At 40.3% G+C, this 21,090-nt stretch overlaps 1 protein-coding gene across 1 annotated transcript in view; it reads right to left on the minus strand.

Moving 5' to 3' along the window:
- The window catches only part of srcin1b (SRC kinase signaling inhibitor 1b), a 66,685-nt gene that overhangs the window by 30,831 nt on the left and 14,764 nt on the right, over positions 1-21,090 (minus strand). The window contains exons 5-7 of the mRNA XM_078279927.1: positions 5,934-6,135; positions 2,178-2,307; positions 502-673 (exon numbers count right to left, since the gene is read on the minus strand). Of these exons, the coding sequence (XP_078136053.1) occupies positions 502-673; positions 2,178-2,307; positions 5,934-6,135 (504 nt within the window). The remainder of the gene's footprint in view (positions 1-501; positions 674-2,177; positions 2,308-5,933; positions 6,136-21,090) is intronic.

The following is a 21,090-nucleotide window of genomic DNA, read 5'->3' on the forward strand; positions in this document are numbered from 1 at the left end:
TGTAATGCAAACTAGTGTTTGTAAACACACCAGAATAATATCAGTGACATTTGGGAGATGGATATTGGCGTAGGGGTGAATAAATAATTTCCAAGGGGAATTACAAAGTGTGTTATTCGTGGGATGATTTGGTTGGCTGCTATCTGCCACTGCCAGAGAGAGAAAAGTGTTTGTCTCGCCTTCTAATCTATGAGTCACGAGCCAGCTGCACAGAGAATGAATTGGTAATGAAGGAAAAGGTGACTGTGACTGAAGCAAGATCATTTTTCTCTGCATCAGTTTACATTTCGGCACTACAATAATGCAAAGCTAAGGCAAATGAAAAGTCTTGAATACTGTAAAAACAATGTCAGTCATTCTCCCTTCTTAGGAGCTGTGAATGGACTTTCCTACATCACTGAAAAATCTTAAATTCTTAAATTTAGTGGAACTCGTTGATACAGAAAATCTAATTTGCACCCACACAAGGATGAGGGAATAAAATGACAAACGAACACTTGCCCGCAGGTCCCCGTTAGCCAGGTGTGGGTGTTGGTGTCCGGGGTAGGTGCCGTAGATGGGCTCTTTGCAGTAAATCTTAATTACGCAGCGGTCCTGGATGTCCCGTGGGTCCTCCAGCTCATAGAAGACATTACGGGTCTCATCTTTGATCAGCAGAGCTGTGTTGGGAGACCTGAACATCGATAGTCATCAAAACAAAGCAAAAAAAAATCAAACACTGAAAAATAGTCCATGCAAAGACAATTTCAGCACCGAGTTCCCCACTTATAGTCAGTGATGTACATTCATTTACGGACGAGGAGGGGAGTTGGAAGACCTGCAAACTGCATCAAGTGCCCTTAATAAGAGAATCAACTGGATGCAGAAGTGTAATATTCAGTAAGTCTGGAGTTAAGAGAGTCCTGCAGACAATAACAATGTGAATTTATATGTATCGCTGAGCAGTTTCAGAGCAGATTATACAGGTAAATATATAATTAACACCTTGATTACCCAATTGTTGGGAGAATGGAAAAGATGTGGGGCCGTTGAGGAATACCACATCTGTAACATCAGGTCTAAGACTCAAACTGAAATTCATCTTCAGTGAAAATTGATGGGGTTTATTTTGACTTGTGTACTCATTTGTTCAACATGGTAACCTAACCATTGTAAAAAAGAAGACATTCGAATTGAATCTTTATTTTATTTTTTGCAGTGATACAGTGATATCATCCCGAACATTAGCATTTTTAGCAGTAGCTTATCGCATCTGTGATTTGACGATAACGTACAAGAGCTGAGGTCACCACATCTCGACCCCTTTATGGGTAGGGTTAGGTACTGAGATCTGGTTCTAATACACCACTGGTGCCTTAACGTCCGGTATCTACCGCCCCGAATATCAACACAGATTTTTGGTGCCTCATTTATTTCGGTGCCATTGAAATGTCTGCTCTGCTCTCTGATGCTCCAAAACGGACGTTAGCGGCAACAGAAGCATCGCTGCATGTGAGGCTAGTTAACATTACCGTTAGCTAGCAGCTAGATTAAACACGGTGAAAATGCTGACAGCTAAATGGTGTAAAGTGTGACTGTATTTCACTGGATTTCAACAGTTTGCAGCCTGATGTGTTTAGGAAAAACACAGACGTAGTTCAATTGAAAGACTTCACCAGCCTTGTGGTGCATTCAAAGTTATTGTAAAATACCCTTTTCCCCATCTTGTGGTTGTTTTTATCGTTTTCCATCAATTTACTGGTGAAACTTATTACATTTTTAATAAATCATTTAATTTTGACCATATGGCCTTAGCAATAAACAAGCCATTCTTAAATGTCGCCGACTGTCATTTTTTGCTTCTTTTAAAATATATCTATATATATATATATGTAAAAAACTTTTTTTAGAAGTATCGTTTTAACACCAAATCCAAATGATACCAAACCCTATTTATGGGAGATCGCTAATGCTTCTTCTTTGTTTGTTTCATCCTTTTCCGCTTTCATTCTCCATCTGTTTACAAAACTTAATATAAGTGAGTCTGAGGAAGCGCACCTTGTGATTGATTTGATAAAACTTGTAGCGCCTCAACATTTAAAAAAACATCGAGGATAGTTCAATAACTGGTGTACCTACATATATTTTCACACACATGCTTTAATTTAGAGTGAGGTTTTAATGTAATCCAGGCGTACCTGAGCATGGCCATGGTGAGCCTCTGGGGGAACATGTGCACGATGAGGGCCCTCAGAGTATCCAGGCTGGTCAGCTCGTGGGTCAGGTGCACCCTGCGAGTCTCCTCCCCAAGCTGGAGGAACAAGATCCCTGCATTTATGGATGGGGAGGAGCAATGAGGGAGATCCACGATGGTTGAAGGGGGGGTAATGAAGTTTAGAGTCAGGGATGGAAATAGAGAGTGGAGGGACAATTTTCACCTAAAAATATTTAGGGTTTTTTGTGTCCACTGAGAGTGTAAAGAGTCAAAATTCAAACCCATTTTAGCTTGAACACGCCCTCCTTACATATTCAAACTTACCCCACAACCACTGACACTCCCCCTCTTTCTTGTAACTTCTGCTAACCAACATTATTCTTAAAGCTACATTATGTAAGAATTTCTCCCATCTAGCTGTGAAATTGTATATGACAACCAACTGAATATTACTTTCTAGCCCTTCCCATTCCAAGCGCGTTTTAACTCCTACGGTGGCTGAACCCGAAATGATCTCTTAGTATCTCCATCGTTTACACGCAGCTGTTCTAGCCACTCTAATATTAACTTTGGTCTTGTTGCTTTGCCTGTCGCGTTGCCGTTTTAATTCTCTTAATTCTCTCACTTCCCTGGCGAGTAATCTCCCCCTGGCATTCATCACGGTGCCAATAGGTGTAAGAGGGCAAAAGGCGGAGGTATGTCCCTCTTTGGCTAATGTATTTTAAAGATGGAGGCGCAACATGGCGGCCGTCATTCGAGCGACTCGCTCATATGTATTCTGAATGATTTTGAATGTCAGATTCTACGCTTAGGAGAATACTTTGATTAGTTGGTGGAAGTAATTACACATGAATGAGCACATATATTTGTGAAAGAACAAAGGGGTTTTTCCTAAGAATCAACTCAAAGAATTATACAATGTAGGGTTAAAGTAGCTTGGAACATTCATTCTCTTCTGGTCCATCAAGTCATCGTATCACACCCGAACAAATAAAGTCCCATGAAACGACACATTATTATCATCCTCATATTAGCTGGATCTGCAATGTGAGCACAGTGAGGATTCTCACCAGTGTGTCTGTCAAGTAATATTAAGTGTAGAAAGAGAACATTAACTCAGCGATATATGTTATGATAGTACAAGTGGCTTAAAAACCTTTTTTAAAATTAAATTAAATTCCTTTAACCTGACATTAAAATAAATAGTATTACCAAAGCTTCTATATTTTACTGGTGGTTTGAGAACTGTTTTAGAAAAATGTGAAATTCTAAACATATGTTCTGTCAGTCGTTGGCTGCAATTTTTCTCACCTTTCTAACCCCTGCAAATGCATCACCCTCCTCCTCATATGCGAGATAGATACTTTTTAAGAAGCAGATGATTTTGCTTCTTGCCGAGCCGTTAATCAAAGATGACAGGTAGCTTGGCAAGATCATTTGGAAGCATTAGACAGCTCTGTTTGTATTCAGCGTTCCTGTATAGACTTAAGTCTGACTTTGAATTGACACTCAAAGGACTCCAGGTTCAGTAGATTAACACTTGATGCCTTTAGTCAACTTAAATAAGTCACAACTAATGAGTCTTGTCCGAAAACATCCAACAGTTTACATGCTTGGACATTCAGTGTGTGATTGGCTCTGCGCAACCCAAGCGATGTCAATAAACTGGACAGATCTACATTCATCAAGGCTGACACAAGGGAGTAGAAACTAGGGTCCGTTAACTCTCGCTGTGCCCTGAATGGGGATTAAATGAATCATCAGTTGAGCCCAATTCAAAGCGCAGACTGTTATCAGTGAATTAGTCGCCTTTTTATTTCACAGAATCATAGTGTTAGAACGAATCGCAGGAAAACAACAACCTTGGCCTTGTCTCGAGGTGATCTAACTGCAAACCTGACTGTGATGGAAACAGAGACGATCGGTGGAAACGGCGGGTAGATCAGAGCGACTCAGGAAGCGGTGTCAAACGCCGCCACCACTTCCTCTGCTGCCGTCATGCTAGTCGATAGCAAAATCTAAAATGTGAATCGAGGGTGCTTTCTAGGGGCGTAAATCTTCACTGGTCTCACGATTAAATTCAATTACACAGCAGACAACGGACAAAAGGCAAAACAAAAAAAAAAGCAGCGAGCGGAAAATCAACAAGTTACATCAGTAGTAATAATCGATTATGGTCTGTCACCGCATTGATGCAGAATCGTCCACATCCCCATCGCGATGCATCGATGCAATGATTAAATTCAACGCCCCTAGTGCTTTCACACCTGAGTTTCCGTTTGGTCCGTTATAACTGAGCCCTGTATCATTTGGTTGGATAGTCCGGTTGGGACTCTGGTGCGGACCAAACAACCAAACTCTGGTCCTCCTTGAAACATGGGTATGGGTTCGTAATGATAGATAGATAGCCCTATTCGCACAGGACTTGTATAACCAGGGGACCTAGTGTGATTAAGAAAAATATATATACCCCATGTCTGTGTTTCTTGCCCACGCAGCCAATACGACTCCAAATCACAGAGATGTCGATTTGCATGGGACTAATAATATCACACAACCTCTGTGTTTGGTGAAATATGGTAGGCAATTTTTACTTGTTAAATTACAGACATAGCAGATTCGCACGGGATCACAGACGACCTCTGCAATTATTACAAATGACTAGAGGTCCCCAGGTAATACTAGTCCCATACGAATAGGGCTAAAGAGTCCGCAGCCACGGTAACAGCTCTATGAGGCTGTTCTTAAGCACGGTGTTGCTTTAAGCTTTATGCTAACATGCTCACATTGACAATGTTAACATGCTATGGTCAACCATCTTAGATTTGCATGTTAGCGTGCTGACATTTGCAAATGAACACTAAACACAAAGTACAACTGAGGCTGATGGGAATGTCATTAGTTCTGCAGGTATTTGGCTATTAACGAAAGGATTAGACACATTTAAAATGTTGACCTGATCATGGAGCTAGATGAAATATCAGAGGATCACCAAAGTTATTACAATTCATCGTTGGGTAGCTTGGAACATTCATTCTCTTCTGGGCCATCAAGTCATCGTATCACACCCGAACAAATAAAGTCCCATGAAACGACACATTATTATCATCCTCATATGCAGCTGGAAGCTGCAATGCGAGCACAGTGAAGATTCTCACCAGTGTGTCTGTCAAGTAATATTAAGTGTAGAAAGAGAACAGTGGTGCTGGATGACAAGTCAGAGGATCAGTAGGATTCTTTCTCTGGGGACCACGAATGTCTGCACCAAATGTCAATGGCAATGCATCCAATAGTTGTTGAGATATTTCAGTCTGGACCAAAGTGCTGGACTGACCTACATTTCCAAAGAGCAGCGCCGTTAGCATTTTCAAAAACAAAAAAATATATAAGAAAAAAGAAGGAACCACCAGCATGTAGCAAAATAAATATTCAAACTGTCAACTCAGAGTTGATTAACCTCTTATTGCATGAGTAAGGGATAATCTAGGCAAAAACCTAAAAACCTAATTTCTACACTATAGCGCGATTTAATGTTCTGCTGTAGCCAGTCTCTAATGATATCATATAGAGACCAAACTAAAAACTATGCTAAGCTAACTCTTGTATTTGCTGAGGGGTTTACGTGATTTTCAGCAGGCTGGTTTCTACTGTAGCTGATGTAACAGAAGGACACGTAGCTCACTGAGGCCACAGTGTAGCACACAGAGTGTAGATGTTTTGTTAAAGACAGAGGTCTGACCTGGCGCCCGCAGCTTTGCCTGGCTGGAGGTGCGGGCCAGCGGCAGGCTCTGGCGAAGCCGGTTCATCCGGTTAAAACCGATGGGGATATCAGGCTCCGACATGGTCTCCAGATTTTCAGCTGACGCAAAGGAAACCCTGCTGGCCTGGTCAGCAAGAGCTGGCTGTGTCGGGCTGAGTCGTGTCACACGTGGTGTGCGAGTCTGCAAGACACAAGATAAGAAGTTAAAAGAGGAGGAGAGAAAAAAAAAACAGGTAGAGTGCAAAGATAAAGACAGATGATGCTGAGGCATCTATTCCTGCTGTGATGGCAACGCAGTAATCAATGAGTTGACAGCAAAAAATGTAGAACACAAACAAAATGGCCTCGGGAAATCAATGCAAAGAAACAAAAGAGCGACTGACAAAGAAAGCTTTTAGCACACAGGCACAGACAAAATAAACAGTTTACTTCAAACAAAGCAGTACATTTTCCTCTACCAACAGCCTCAACAAAAAAGAAGCTGAAGATAAATTAAGAGCCCTTCAGACGGCGCAGCAGCCAGGTTAAACACACTAACGGAGTCAAAATACGCTCCAGACTGCCATCGGAATATATTATTATTTTTTATTAATTATTGCATTAATAATGAGGGATAAAAAACTATTGAACAATGCTTCAAATCCATTTTCAAAAGAGCAGAGTGGAGTAGAAACGAGGATGAAAAACTGGGCAGGCAGCAGCAAAAAAAAGATAAAATAAATGGATGTTATTCTGCAGCTACGGAAGAGTGCTGTAACCCCGAGCCAACGGCAGCGAGCTGACTGCAACTGTTCCATAAAGAACACAAGCATTGTAATGCTAATGACTGCAACGAAGCCTCTATCTATAATGCAGAATACCACCGATGTTTCACGGGTCCCAATCTGAACCAGCGTGGTGCCCAAATTGTGAAGGACCTCTCATTACAGCACTACCAAGAGCTGCTGCAGCAGGTTGGCTTTTAATGAATCCTCACTGACAGACATTTTCCAGCCCAAAGAATACATTAATGAGCTCCCACAGTGCTATGTGAAGCCCGCTCCTATTGCTTTATTCATCTGTGGTCTTTGCACAAGCGCTACCACTGTATGGGCGCTGTTGGATTTCTTGAGGCCACAACAAGCTGAGAGCATGCAAGCGTGGCGCTCAGCCATGCATGTGTGCGCAAACACTAACAAATCGTGTCAAAAGACATGAACATGAAGGGAAAAAATGCACACATATAATCTTTTGCACCAAATGATCTCTTGGGGGGGCTTTGCTCCTTCTACATTTGGAGTGTTTGGAGAGTCCTTCAAATGCTAAAATCATACACAAGCCCCCACACATCTCCTAATGCTGAGAACAGCCTGACAGATTATGTGTGCTGCCTCTCATATGTTTGGAGATTTATGGTCTTGGAGTGCGCTCACACCTTCTGCCTGCAACTGCAAGAGAACACGAGCTACTGGGGAGGAAAAGAAAGCCGCAAACGGGAATTAGAAAGTTTGTGTTTAGTGAAGTGTGAATAAAGAGAGTGCAGATAGAGGTTGGAAAAAAAAGAGCATGCCGGAGCTTATATGCACAGGAGAAACGAAACAAGGTGAGAGAAGAGAATAACAAACAGAACAGAGAGTAAAGGAGGAGAAACTCAAAGACGGATGAAGCGATACATTCTCTAACTTTCCCTAACTATTTTCGATTTGCTGCAGAGGAACTTTTCTTCACGTGGAAAGAAAGAAAGCTTTGCCAACCCGGTGTTTTATTTTCCACAGTAAGAGTCAATAAAGCTTCTCACAGGATGTCTCGGTGGACCTCCTCCCCCTCACACTCCTCTGGCAATCATCCATGGGACGCAGTTGTCATATTTAAGTGGCTTCGGCTGCAGTGATAAGTCATTACAGGAAATGGTTGATATTAATCACCACAATCACACTTGCTCAATGATTTAATTCAAACGTTTTTCATGGATCATAGTATGAATATGTGATGCATTTTCGTGACTGAAATGTAAATGAAATAGGTTTTTGGGTAACGGCAGACTCAAGAGAGCGAGAAAAGCAAGAAAAGGTCAGCCAAGTTTGATAATGCTGAATCAAATATGGAAATAAAATGAATTAAGTTTCAGAGAAAAGGGTTCTTGGCAATGTTGGAATTGTGCTAAGTACTGTTTTCACAGTTCAGGATTAAAGGATTAATTAACAGATTAATGCAGAAATCTTGTTGTCTCCGTTCCTCTTGTGTTTTGTTTGAGTTATGAAAAATGATTTCTGATGCATAAACGTAGCATCACACACAAAACAAATTGTCTGCAAGTCCGAGGATATTTGAATCAAACTAAAGGGAAATGTGTGAATTGAAACTTGATTGTTTTTAAAGAGACGGCTCTAATGTCTTAAAAACTGGATACCTTCCACTGTAGAGTCAACATATATCGCTCTCAAACTCAGATGCAGTCAGCAATGTGTAACACTGCTGTAAAATAATGCCGACCTTACACCAAACGACCTTTCAAGGGACTCCACCGTCGCAGACTACTTTCCAATATCAGAATGAAATCCTGAAAGTCTTGCTACAATCGGGCCGATCCCATCATCTCAATTGTTTGGTGTAAGGACATAAAACTCAGTCCCAGTCAGTCTTTTCCCATCTGGACGTTCCGACAAAATCAAACCTGTTTGATATTATCGTAAATTTTAAGTCTTGGTAGCAAAGTTAAATCATGTGAACATCATCAACAACCAATAGGTGTGCTCCCTCCACCACCAAACTGGAAGCAGCAAACGGCTAGAGCCAGTGTTGTTTATGGTTGCTATGGCGCCACGTTAAGCTAATCACTAAAGATGAAAAGTTGCTGAGTTGTCTCATTGGAACTACAGCCACACGAGCTGTAGTTCCAATGAGACGACCTGTAGGGAGACCGAAGAGGGAAAAGTTACATAGCATGCCTTTAAGTGAGTCATCCAACGGGAGTTTTTCCGGCGGATAAACACAGACCTCCGGGTACTGGAGACATTCATCTGCATGTATGGCAGAACAGAAAATCTGCAAACTTTCCCTCAAGTTACCAGCTAACGCTAGCGGTAGCTAGCTAGCTTGGTTAAGATTTTCAAAACGAATTTAAACTTAGCACAAAAAGTAAGGACATTTGTGTTTGGTAGATTATTTCTCTGTGGTAACAATGCTTTTTGGCAATACATCTTAAAATTTGCCACATCTTCTCTGCCATTGCCAAACAGCTTATTCTGCCATTGACTAGTTTGGTGTTTGGTGGATTGGATGATTGAAGTTTGAAGAAACGAGACATATCGGCAATTGAACAATTTATTCATTTCACAAACAGGAGCCTCAGTAGGGTGTGGAAGAACCATACACAGCCGCAACAGCCTGGCACCTCCTCCTCATGCTGGTCACCAGCCTGGTCACACACTGCTGTGGGATGGCATCCCATTCTTCAACCAGCATTTGTCGCAAGTCAGCCAACATGATTGTGTTGGTCACTCTGGCATGAACAGCACGCCCAAGCTGATCCCACAAGTGTTCAATGGGGTTGAGGTCAGGACTGCTGGTTGAAGAATGGGATGCCATCCCACAGCAGTGTGTGACCAGGCTGGTGACCAGCATGAGGAGGAGGTGCCAGGCTGTTGCGGCTGTGTATGGTTCTTCCACACCCTACTGAGGCTCCTGTTTGTGAAATGAATAAATTGTTCAATTACCGATATGTCTCGTTTCTTCAAACTTCAATCATCCAATCCAACAAACACCAAACTAGTCAATGGCAGAATAAGCTGTTTGGCATTGGCAGAGAAGATTTCGCAAATTTTTCATGGGTGTAACCCACATACTCAGCGCTGCTGCTCATCCCACAAATGCATGTTCCTTACAAATGGGGCACCATTTGAAAGGGAACTAAACAGGCTTTCCAACGGTGTAAGATTTATTCCCAAAAAGCATTGTTACCACAGAGAAATAATCAAATTTCCTTACTTTTTGTGCTAAGTTTAGTTGTAGTTTTGCAATTTGTGACCCTGCAAGATCCCCAGTCTTTACATGTTATGATGTGAGATGGTTGTCTTCAGATGTGAGATGGTGTCAGACTTTATTCTTTGTAAAGTCTGTTTAAAGTCTTCTAGAGTATAGTAGGCATAAGTTGAATGTCTAAAAGACCAAAGTAACAAACATTGTGCATGGAGCTGTGTTTGACTTTAATATCTCCAGGGTGTTTACAGTAAAAAGCCCACTCACAGAGCCATCAGGCCACTGTTGTATTTAGCTGTAGAATGACAATACATATTTACCTGGACATATACTTATCAGGGTCCCTTTCCTGTTATCTCCCAGAGCCAACATCTACATCCTCTCTCATGTACAGGGCTCCAACTCTCTCACCATGACCTCAATAACATATTACAATATGGAAAACATTGCGATACATGCAAACTTGATTAAAACTTAAGTCAAAGTGTAAATCGTCAGATACTACACCACATAACGGACAGCACTAAGGTCTCTGATGTTTGAACCAGCTGCTACACAATGTGCATAAAACATCCGTCTCTTCTGAAATATGAAACACAGTCAGAGAAATGTCTATTTAAATTTACTTGCATGAGGGACTCCATGAAATTCATGAGGGAAGAACAGGTCATGCATGAGTCCTGGTTTTTCTACAGCTTGAAACGTAAATGTAATCACTGAAGGAAGACAATGAAAAGAGGAGAAGAATTTCACTTGATCCGGATGCCTGTCCGACTGGGATCCATTCAAGAATAGAACTGTCAAGTTTCCATTAAAGAGCTTTTATGGAGAAAACGTTCTCGAGTCCATTTGTTATATTCTGCCAAACATCTTTTTCTGTGTTTTAACACAGAGAAGCTAGTTCGCCAGGAGCTTCTACTACGGATCGACCGATACTGGTTTTTCAGGGACGATACCGATTATTATTAGTTAAGGAAACCAATAAGAGATATTTGAAACCGATTTACAGTGAAAATGAAAATCTTTACGTCAAAATTAACATTTTGGAATTACAAACTCCAACACAAAAGTTTGTTTAAATACTTTAAGCAATTATTTAATAAAACTGAAACTAATACACAGTTAAAAAAAAAGATAAATAAAAACAGAAAATAGCTTCCTGAAGTTTTAACGTGTTGCAGACTGCTTACAGAGCTGTAGCGGAGCCAAAGTAGCACACTTTTTAATTCATTGACTATCGGTTAACGGTAAAATAAAACACAGATACAGATAATCTGCTAATTGCCAAATATCGGCCCCGATGGCCGATAATTGGTCGATCCTTAGCGTTTTTAAATACATTTGATTACACAAGCAGCCTCCCATCTCCCTAAATAAAAAATTGCCCAAATTTCCCAAAGCCCAACATGACGTCCTCAAATGTCTTGTTTGGTCCACAGCTCAAAGATATTCAGTTTACTGTCACAGAGGAGAGAAGAGACTAGAACAATATTCACATTTAACAAGCTGGAATTAGAGCATTTTTTTTTTTTAAATGAGTCAAAATAGTTGGAGATTAATTTAATAGTCGAAAACTAATCGATTCATCTTTGCAGCTCTAGATGAGACGTGATGCCACCAGAGAGCAGACCAGTCTCAATCCACCTGCCCGCCAACTCTGTGACATAATAATGGGCTTGCATGTCCATTTCAATCAACTGCAGAAATTAATTTATAAGATATTCAGTTTACTGTCACAGAGGAGTGAAGAAAACTAGAAAATATTCACATTTAACAAGCTGAAAGAATGTTTTTTAAACTTTTTTCATAAAAAATGAGTCAAACCGATTAATCGATTATCAAAATAGTTGACAGCTAATTGAGTCATCTTTGCGGCTCTACACCAAACCCAGATGGTGTTGTAACCGCAATATCATTATTTCATGATGACTTAAAAAAGTAAAATATCTAGACATCATTTTCATTTTCAATTCATCACCACAGACTATAATAACAAGATTTAATCAGAGAGCAAGATGTTTTACTCTGTGCGTGTAATTTCATACAATAATTGAAATTAACATCTGCTTGCCTAACATCATGAGCTTTTACTCAACTAGTCATTTAGCTTTTTGTTCCCTCCATAACAATTAAACAGCTGGCTGCATACCAGCCGTTAGCAGCACAAACACAGTGAGTGACTGCAGTATAATCCAGCCTGGCAGAGATGCTACAGTACTGGTGATTATCACAACAGCCTTCAGCCAACACGCTAACCACAACCATGTCTAATGTGGGAATGAGAAAAGCCTTGGTTGTAAGTACATTATTGCTTTACTCTATCAGGTAAGTTTGATCATAGAAAATGTTCCAACATCGGCCAGGTGGCCCGCCAACCATGTTCTAATTCACAAAGAAATTAAACCAATCAACACTGGGAATCTCTTTTGTACTTTTAATGTGAGCTGCCAGAGTGCAATAGGTTGTTGTTTTTCATGCTGCCATAAGGGGGTAAGGTGGGTCATGTGATTGTAATGGTTTAATGTTCATCACTAAAAATATGTTTAAAAAAAAAATCCCAGAGTGCCTAAAAAGAATGTCCTGAATTCCTAAAAACGCCCCTGAATACACCTGAACTCAGTTCATTTGAAAATAAAGAATTTCAAAGAAGGTTATGGGCCTTTTAGTGTTTATTCATTTTACCTGATAAACTTTGGTTAAGTTGAGAATCCCTGGTATAGTTTCAGTTTCTCAACTTCTCTCTGTTTCATAACGTTAACTGAAAATCTTTGGCTTTATGACTGTTGGTCAAACCAAACAAGCATTTTGAAGACGTCCCTTTAGGCTCTGAGAAATTGTGACGGTATATCTGTTCCTATTTTCTGACATTTTATAAACATTAAATTAAAGCATTAACTGACCAGTTAATGCTTTAGTTTACCCAAATGTTCTGTTCTAGGGCTGGGCGATATGACGATATAAAAATGTCTTATATGGTATATATTTTTTTAATATTGTTTCTAACACAATGTCAATTTTAAAAAAGCAGCCAAACTACGTTACGGCTGTAATATTGATGCCATGTGGATGACGCTTTACGTTCTGTTTATTTTGCACTAAAGTTGTTAATAAAAGAAGTCTCTTTACAGCTCAAAAAACATACTAATCGTTGTTTTATCAGCTTGATAGTTGATGTTTCCTGATTTCATGGTTAACTGCTTATAAAACACTTTAAACTTCTGTATTTCGTCACCTTCATAAAATCTGCAAGTCCAGTTTGTGGCAAATACTTTTCTACCTATTCAATTAAAACAGGAGAAGCACTGGGAAGGAAAAAAATATGGTTGATTTTGCAATTATTAATTTAACAAATACAGAGGAGGCTCTGTGGGAGCCCAAACAAGAAGCAAGTTAAACTACAACACGGAGTTCATCAGAGAAGTAATCCATAGAATCAATTGATAATAATCCTGAGTTTCAGCCTGAAACCACATGCAATGCCACAAAAAGCCAAACAGTGATACTATCAACACTATTATTATACTATAATGTACGCTATACAAGATATCCAGCCATTTCTATGAAGAACCTCCACTGAACCCATCAGAAAGCAGCAGTACATGCTTTAGAAGAGATGCTGGTCATTAAATACCATCTTCCATTCTGTACCGTTAACCCTTACCTTGACTTCCAGCATGTTGTTAGCAAGAAAATCGCTCATTATTTACTCTACAGCCTCATTAGCTCTTCTCCTTGACACATCAATATGTATTTATATGAATCTACAGCTCTTTCTACTGCTGTTAAACCTGTAAATCTTTAACTCATCCTCTGCTGAGTGTTAGAACTCCACCTTTCGAGCAACGACTGGCTGGTCGGACCCAGATTTCCCACCAGTTTACACAAGGGGTTTTGATTGATGAGGCACACAGCTGCCACACCATCGAACTCAGAGATTTCATGGGCATTACAGCTGCGTACCGTGGCATTCCTTTCCAGTGAGACTGATAATTGAGAGAGGATCCCTAACAGTCAACAGACTTGCAGTGTAAGATTCTGCGTCACGTCGTGTGAATTGACATTCACAATGCAGCCATTACAGGCTGAGGAGAGTCGACAGAGTGCACGTCTTCACGACAGCAGCCTGAGGGAGGACAGGCAGGTGAAGCAGCACACACAACATGTGCACTATGTGCACAGTAGAGCTGCAAAGATGAATCGACTAGCGGTCAACTATTAGATTAATCAGCAACTATTTTGATATTCAATTCTTTTTTTTTTTTTTTGGGGGGGTTAAACTAAAAAATCTCTGATTCCAGCTTCTAAAATGTGAATATTTTCTAGTTTCTTCTCTCCTCTGTGACAGTAAACTGAATATCTTTGAGTTGTGGACAAAACAAGACATTTGAGGACGTCATCTTGGGCTTTCGGAAATGCTAAACCACATTTTTCAACATTTTCTGACATTTTAGAGACCAAATAACTAATCGATTCATCGAGAAAATAACCAATAGAAAATAATCTTTTGTTGCAGCCCTGACCCACAGTCCTGATCCATTAATAATAATAAATTGATTAATATTTTATATTAATAATCGTAATCTGAAAAGAAACTAAAGCTGTCAAATAATTGTACTTGGGAAAAAAGTACAATATTTGAAGTAAAACTATAAAGTAGCATAAAATTCATCCCAAAAAAAAGTAATCCAAGTCTACAGTGTAAATACAACTGTCATTCCCGTTTGCTCTCTATATCCAGGGTTCAAAATTGTCTATATCACGTCAGATATTTCACTGAAAGATAATTGTCTACCATATAAAATCTAGTGGGAACTTTTCATCCTGTTATTGTTTTCCACCACCAGCTTTATTAATGTGCAGCCTTGCTTAGCAATCCTTGCAGTCTTGGCAGATGGCAGGGAAGTGTCAATAAGCGATTCTGGCATCGTGCCTCAGCACAGTCGCTGCCAGTCGGGGAACACTGCAGCCGTCCGACTCCTAAGCCTTTTAACGGTGGAAAACGCTCCCGCTATTCTCCGAGTCAGATTGGGGAATAGCGATTTTCCACCGAGCATCGTATCAACAGCCAAACAGCACGAGGGCAACAAAAGGCGGTTGTCTGAATGGGTTAGAGTTGAGCTAGCTCACTGGGACATATAAGGCAGGGGTAGTCTGGGGATGCCTCTGTGTATAGAGAACGCTGCGGTCACATCCTGTATATACGGGACAGGAGACACACACACGAGCAACTTGCAAAGCTTCCAGCCTGACTGAAGTGACACAAATCATTTAAAGTTGTGTTGTGGATGTTTGCAGACCAATCTATTTGTCATTGTACCATCTTGTTTAAGATTGCTCAGTAAAGAATCACATCATATTTTTTTTTTTCTACAGTGCAGTTTGGAAAGTCACTTAAAAAAGCTGCGATACAAACATACATGAAGCAATAAGAGAACCAAACATATTTTGAAAAAGATTCATCAGTTAGTTGGTACCAAAAATAATTAGCAGGATTGTTTAATCCACAAACTCAGACTTTGCCTCCATGGTCGTGAAGACAGAGAGTGACAGCGCTCCTAGTTTGGTGTAGGCAAGAATTATTGGCAACAACTGGTGATGTCTCAACTGTAATTTTAAGAATAAGGCCAGAGATTCTGTATTTTTCTCATTGCTACAGTTGTTCCGATACTAGTCTATATCGACAACGTTTAATTTCCGGCATTGTTCAGGCACAGCCGGAAATTCTACTGAATGTCCCTCTTTTCGGCCAGATGTCCGTCACCTTCCTCTTTCTTTTGCATTTGAAATTCCAGCTGTTATATGAGGACTATGGTTAACTGCTCCGCAGATCTCTGCAGGGTAAATCCAGACAGCTAGCTAGACTATCTGTCCAATCTGAGTTTTCTGTTGTACAACTAAAACAACTTTTGACCGTACACGTTCCTTCCGGATGCTATTTTGCAGCAGCGTTGTTTCTCTGTCCGGCGTTTAGCGCCACCTAAGATGATTCTGATTTGTGTAAAGAAATGCCAATAAACCAGAGCACGTTTTTCTCCCATCCTGTCCCATCTGCTGTGAGGACTAGCCAGACCTTCCTCCGCAGCGCTCTATTCCGCAGTCTATTCCGATACCAGTATCAGAAAACCTCCGATACTGCCTGAAACTTCTGGTACCACATAATTTAGCCCCGGATTTGGTAATGTTTAAAAGCTAGAAAGATTTAAAAGTAGCATCTCCTCGGGGCTCTGTCTATCCCCTCCACCATGACCTCGGACACACAGACGTGCACTAGCACCGCTGAGTCGCTGCATCAGAGCAGAGCGGAGAAAGGTCCGCAATTTTACTTCATGTCTCATTCACCGGTAAGCAAATACCTGATATTATCATACAGAATGTTTAAAACAAACATGACTACCGTTAGCAATGCGGTGACGATGCGCACTGAGCTCCGGCTCGTACACGGGAGGGGTAGAGTACGCGCAGCGGGGGAAGGAGGCCTTTCATTGGTTCTTTCCAAACGGGCTGCGAGGCAGTGATTGGTGGGCATTTTTACAGGATTATAATAATAATAATAATCAACCAATCAGAATATTTACATATTTATAACACAAAAAGTGAGGTGAATTGGTCATATGTATGCTAATGAGGTAAAGTACTATAATGATCTGGTATTGTAGAACGTACTGAGGATGAAGCTATGATAGTTCTTTTAAATTAACTATTTCCATCTGCTTTGTCTCTATGGTTACTTTAACAGGCAGAAGAAAAATCATCTCCATAATAATTCCTGCAGAAATGGAGATGCCTGACAGCTTTTACGGGATCCCCTTGTCCCTGTGTAAGCCCAGAGTGTGGTACGTTTCCTCTGAATTCAACACTGAGGCAAAGAGAGAACACAAAAAAGGCTGATTACTTTGGCCACTGCAGACAGAAAAACAAAAGCACAAGACACAAGACGCAAAAATGGAGAATTAATATTTGTATAAGTGAGGCTGGATGCAATGAAAAGGAGAGAATTATGCAGCGCTCTGCTCCATTGTGTGTCTGACAGTGTCAGTGGCAGCCGTCGCAGGCTGGTGTTTTGAATCCATGTTCACCCTCATCGACACGCTGACGATCCCCTCCGCCTGTTGGGTTTGAATATATGTGGGGGAACATGTGAGAGCGGGTGTATAATATACATTATATACACGTGCAAGTCCATGTATGCATGGACATGTATGTGTGCTTGTATCTAACATAACATAATCGATCGTTAACGTATGGTCTGTGTTTTTACAGTGGGAGTTTCTCCCAGGCCTGTGTGTGCAATTAGTGAGCTGGCAAACCAATGAAACATCAAAGGGGACACAAAGTAGGGGACTATTACACACACACACACACACACACACACACACACACACACACACACACACACACACACACACACACACACACACACACAGCAGTACACTGCTGCAAGGGTTTCTTTTACATCAGAAGAGGAGACACCCCCGGCTCCCTGAGAGGAAGGGGAGCAATAACCAATCCTGTATGAGCTACTGAACAGCAACAAATAACAGGAGATTAGGAGAGAAAAAAAAGCCAGCATGTGTGTTCATCATGAGCTAAACAGACGAGGGACATGCCCCGAGTGAGCCACTGCTGCTGGACATGACGAAGAGGAACACACGGCACAGACAATCTGGGAAGATTATGCAAACGATAAAATAACAGAAGAGGTTCTTCATCCAGAATCTGGTCACATTGTAATAAAAAAGAAGAATATGATCGGTGCTGTTGACACTGCTGGCATCAGTACTACTGTGATCCTGCTGTTGTGTCAGCGTTAAAAGATAAAGCTGCTGTTATTCTTGACTTGTCTTAGTAATCAAAATGAAAAGACAACATGTGTTGGTCAATGTCACAATACTTCCTGTGCCTCAATTCCAAGAGATGCTACAATGATGTAAAGCTTTAAAAATAGGTTACAAATATATATTTTTATTTCATTTTTATTTAAAGTCTCAGTAATTTCCTAAAACAGCTGGTCATGTTACCAAATGTTACTCAAACAGGAGAAAATAGTGCAGTTGTTGGGGACTATTTTTTAGTTGAGGATAATTACACATTTTACACCTTATAAATGCTTTTTAATCACTTTTGAAAAGCTACTCATTTATAAAAGTTTTTAAAACATAGAATTGTGTGTTTATTCATGTATTAGCATTGTTATTGGACTTTTTAGCTGGAAATATACATGCTTTCAACTATGTGTTCGCGTGCGCATGATGGCTGCTTCCTGTATCCTGCCTCTATTTGGAGCTTTGGCTGTGCACGTCCTCAGAAATTAACGCTACTTGTCCACAAGACGAATACGCGCATGAACAGTGGGGGCAGTTTTGAGAGAGAGATACTGGTCATTGTCACGACGTGCTTGATTTAGGGGCTGCCTACCATCTACGATGCTGTTGCTTTTTCTGCCGTGATTTTAAAATGAATAATATACTGTAGTAACCTCCTCGAGTGTTGCCATGTTTGTTAACATCATGCAAATCCTGATGATGTATACCAGGGGTGTCAAACTCATTTTACTTCATGGGCCACATAACCCTAATTTGATCTCAGGTGGGTCAGACCAGTAAACCTCTCCAGAAAGATCAGAAACTTTATCTGCCACAGAGTTTCTTGTCAGCTTGATGTTGGAAAACGCAAGTTGCTTCTGCTACGACAGTGTTCTAAGGTCATTGTAGAAAAAAATAATAATGTTACGGTCCCCAGGGGTAATATTCAGAGAAAAAACTCAACATTTATAAGATTAAAGTCGTAAATTTACAGAAAAATCTACTACTGCTACTTGGGCGGAGTGATTTGTTCGCAGCACCTGAGAAGCCCCGTGGTGAGGAGCAGAGAGTAACAACGGTGCTTTTCAGGTGTTGCGCTAATCACTCCGCCCAAAAAGCAGTGCTTCGCCTTCTGAGAATATAGTTCCCAGTATGTATACGGTTAGAAGATGGCTGTGTCTCATGTGACCTTGTTATTTGTACACGCTGTGACTATACAAATCACAACATGTAAATAGGAAAATGTTGGCGTTATTTTGTCACTTATTGGGAGCAGTAGGCTAGATGGAGCTGGTTACCTCCAGGATCTGTGCTAAGCTAGGCTAGCGGTGGTGGCGTCAGACAGAGTTACAACACGCACGGAGATGAGAAGGGTATGTATGGACTTATCTAACTCTGGGGGTTACGGGGAATAAGCTAAAGACCAAATAAGTCGCCGTGTTCCTTTAAGGTTTTGATACACACACAATATTTCACTTTTGGTTTTAGTGTTTTTATGATATGTGTTAACAAGAAAACTACAGAATATCAGCCTTATAATATATTAAGAGTGCATACTGTTAAACAGGTAACATTTAGGTTTAATTCAATTCTAAAGCAGCAGCTTTTCTATTGTTCCATTTCAGAAAATCCTTCAGTGGTGTTTATAAATGCTGGATCAGCAATAGGTATGCAAAGTGCCTTTCAGAATATCAAGTAATTTTATGGTTAAGATGCCGTAAGTGCTTAGGTTAGCATATGCATAGGAGTACAATCTCCCGCAGGCTAAATCCAAGGAAGGGGTCAAAAGGCTCTGCTCAATGAGCATAATGTATTCAAGTAAGTCTGAGCTGGAACTAATAATGCATTAAAGCCTTGTGTTGATCTTTACAAAGTCCTAGTTTGTCAAGCTTAGAGGGAAACACTGACATTTGGATCTCAGCCTGTTTTATTTTCCCTTCCAAAACTGTTATGTTAACTTTGGACATATTTTTTTTCTAAATTAACTTCTCTAATGCCATCTCACCGCTTGGATCGTTTTGATATCATTTTATACATTGTACTGTTTATCTACTGTACTTTATCTAATTTTACTGCTTGTGTTGTATATAGTTTGCTTTCATTTTGATTTGCTATTACTTATTTACTTTAATGTATGACTATTTACTTATTTACTTGTACTTGCACACTGCTGCTAAACTGATTTTGATTTTTCTAAGCAAAATGACAAAATCTCTAAAATCTAAAAAAAATAAAATAATCTCTAAAATCTCTACTATTATTTGCTCAGCTCATTTAGATTTCTTCCTCTACCCCAATGCAATGAAGGTGAATGGAGAGAGCAGAAAATCACATTTTCAAAACACTCCAGCAGCAATTGTCTCAACTATTCAACCATTTCTGTGGGACTATTTAACGGCAAAAAGTAGTTCCCACTAAATCTCCGTAAAGGCCGTATTGATTCAAACCTTTCTGCATGGTTGATAATTTGGTTGAACTGACCCTTATATACATAATCACATGAGTCAATTATACTTTCAGCATGTGGAAGAACATGTTTGCTGTGTGATTGATTTAATTCTCACTTTAAAAAGCTACTTTCAATGACAAGCCCATTTTTTCCCTACGATCATAAATTCACACTTCTGGTCCAAACATGCCTGGTGTAATTTCTCTCCATAATTTCTCTCTGCATTCTTATTTGCACATACTGGGAGTCAAGTTCCCCAGTTTGGAAACTTGAAACCAGACTAATAGGAGAGATGGCATGAAGCTGGCAGCGACTGATAACCGCTAATGGCTCCATTTTCAGATCAACTTTTGCATTTCACACTATTTACATCCCAGCCTTGCCAGTGCTTGGTAAAAAAAAATATATATATATATCTGACTCCAACTGAAAATGAGGTTTCATTTTGTTGGTGTGGGCACACTTTCAGAGGCAACCAAGAGGTTCCAAAAATCCTGGAGGCAAACTGTGTTTGGTAACAGCGTGGGCTTAAATTTGGCTCCTGAAGACGATTAATCCCATCGCTCATATTTTCTGTCACTATAGGTAAACACTGTAATACAGTACATCTTACATTAATGTTACCTCAAGAAATAAGAAGGCATGAATAATCTTTCACCACACAGCACTTTCACAGCTGTCTCCATTTCTAGACTTGGGACTGCTCACAAGCTCTCCTCCAGCTAATCAAATAATAGCTCAGGTGTAACTGCCCCCAAGGCCTGGAAGCAGTCAAACTTGCAAGTGAGGCACATTAAGTTCTCACCTACAGTAGGCTGCACTTGAATTGTAATAAAAGAAAAAGTGCATGCTGCACAGCAAACACATGCCGCATTTGGGGGCACGAATCGATGACGCTACATGAAAAGTCAGGGGGTCACAATTCATC

This window comes from Sander vitreus, chromosome 21 (assembly GCF_031162955.1).
Source record: "Sander vitreus isolate 19-12246 chromosome 21, sanVit1, whole genome shotgun sequence".
NCBI classification, from domain to species: domain Eukaryota; kingdom Metazoa; phylum Chordata; class Actinopteri; order Perciformes; family Percidae; genus Sander; species Sander vitreus.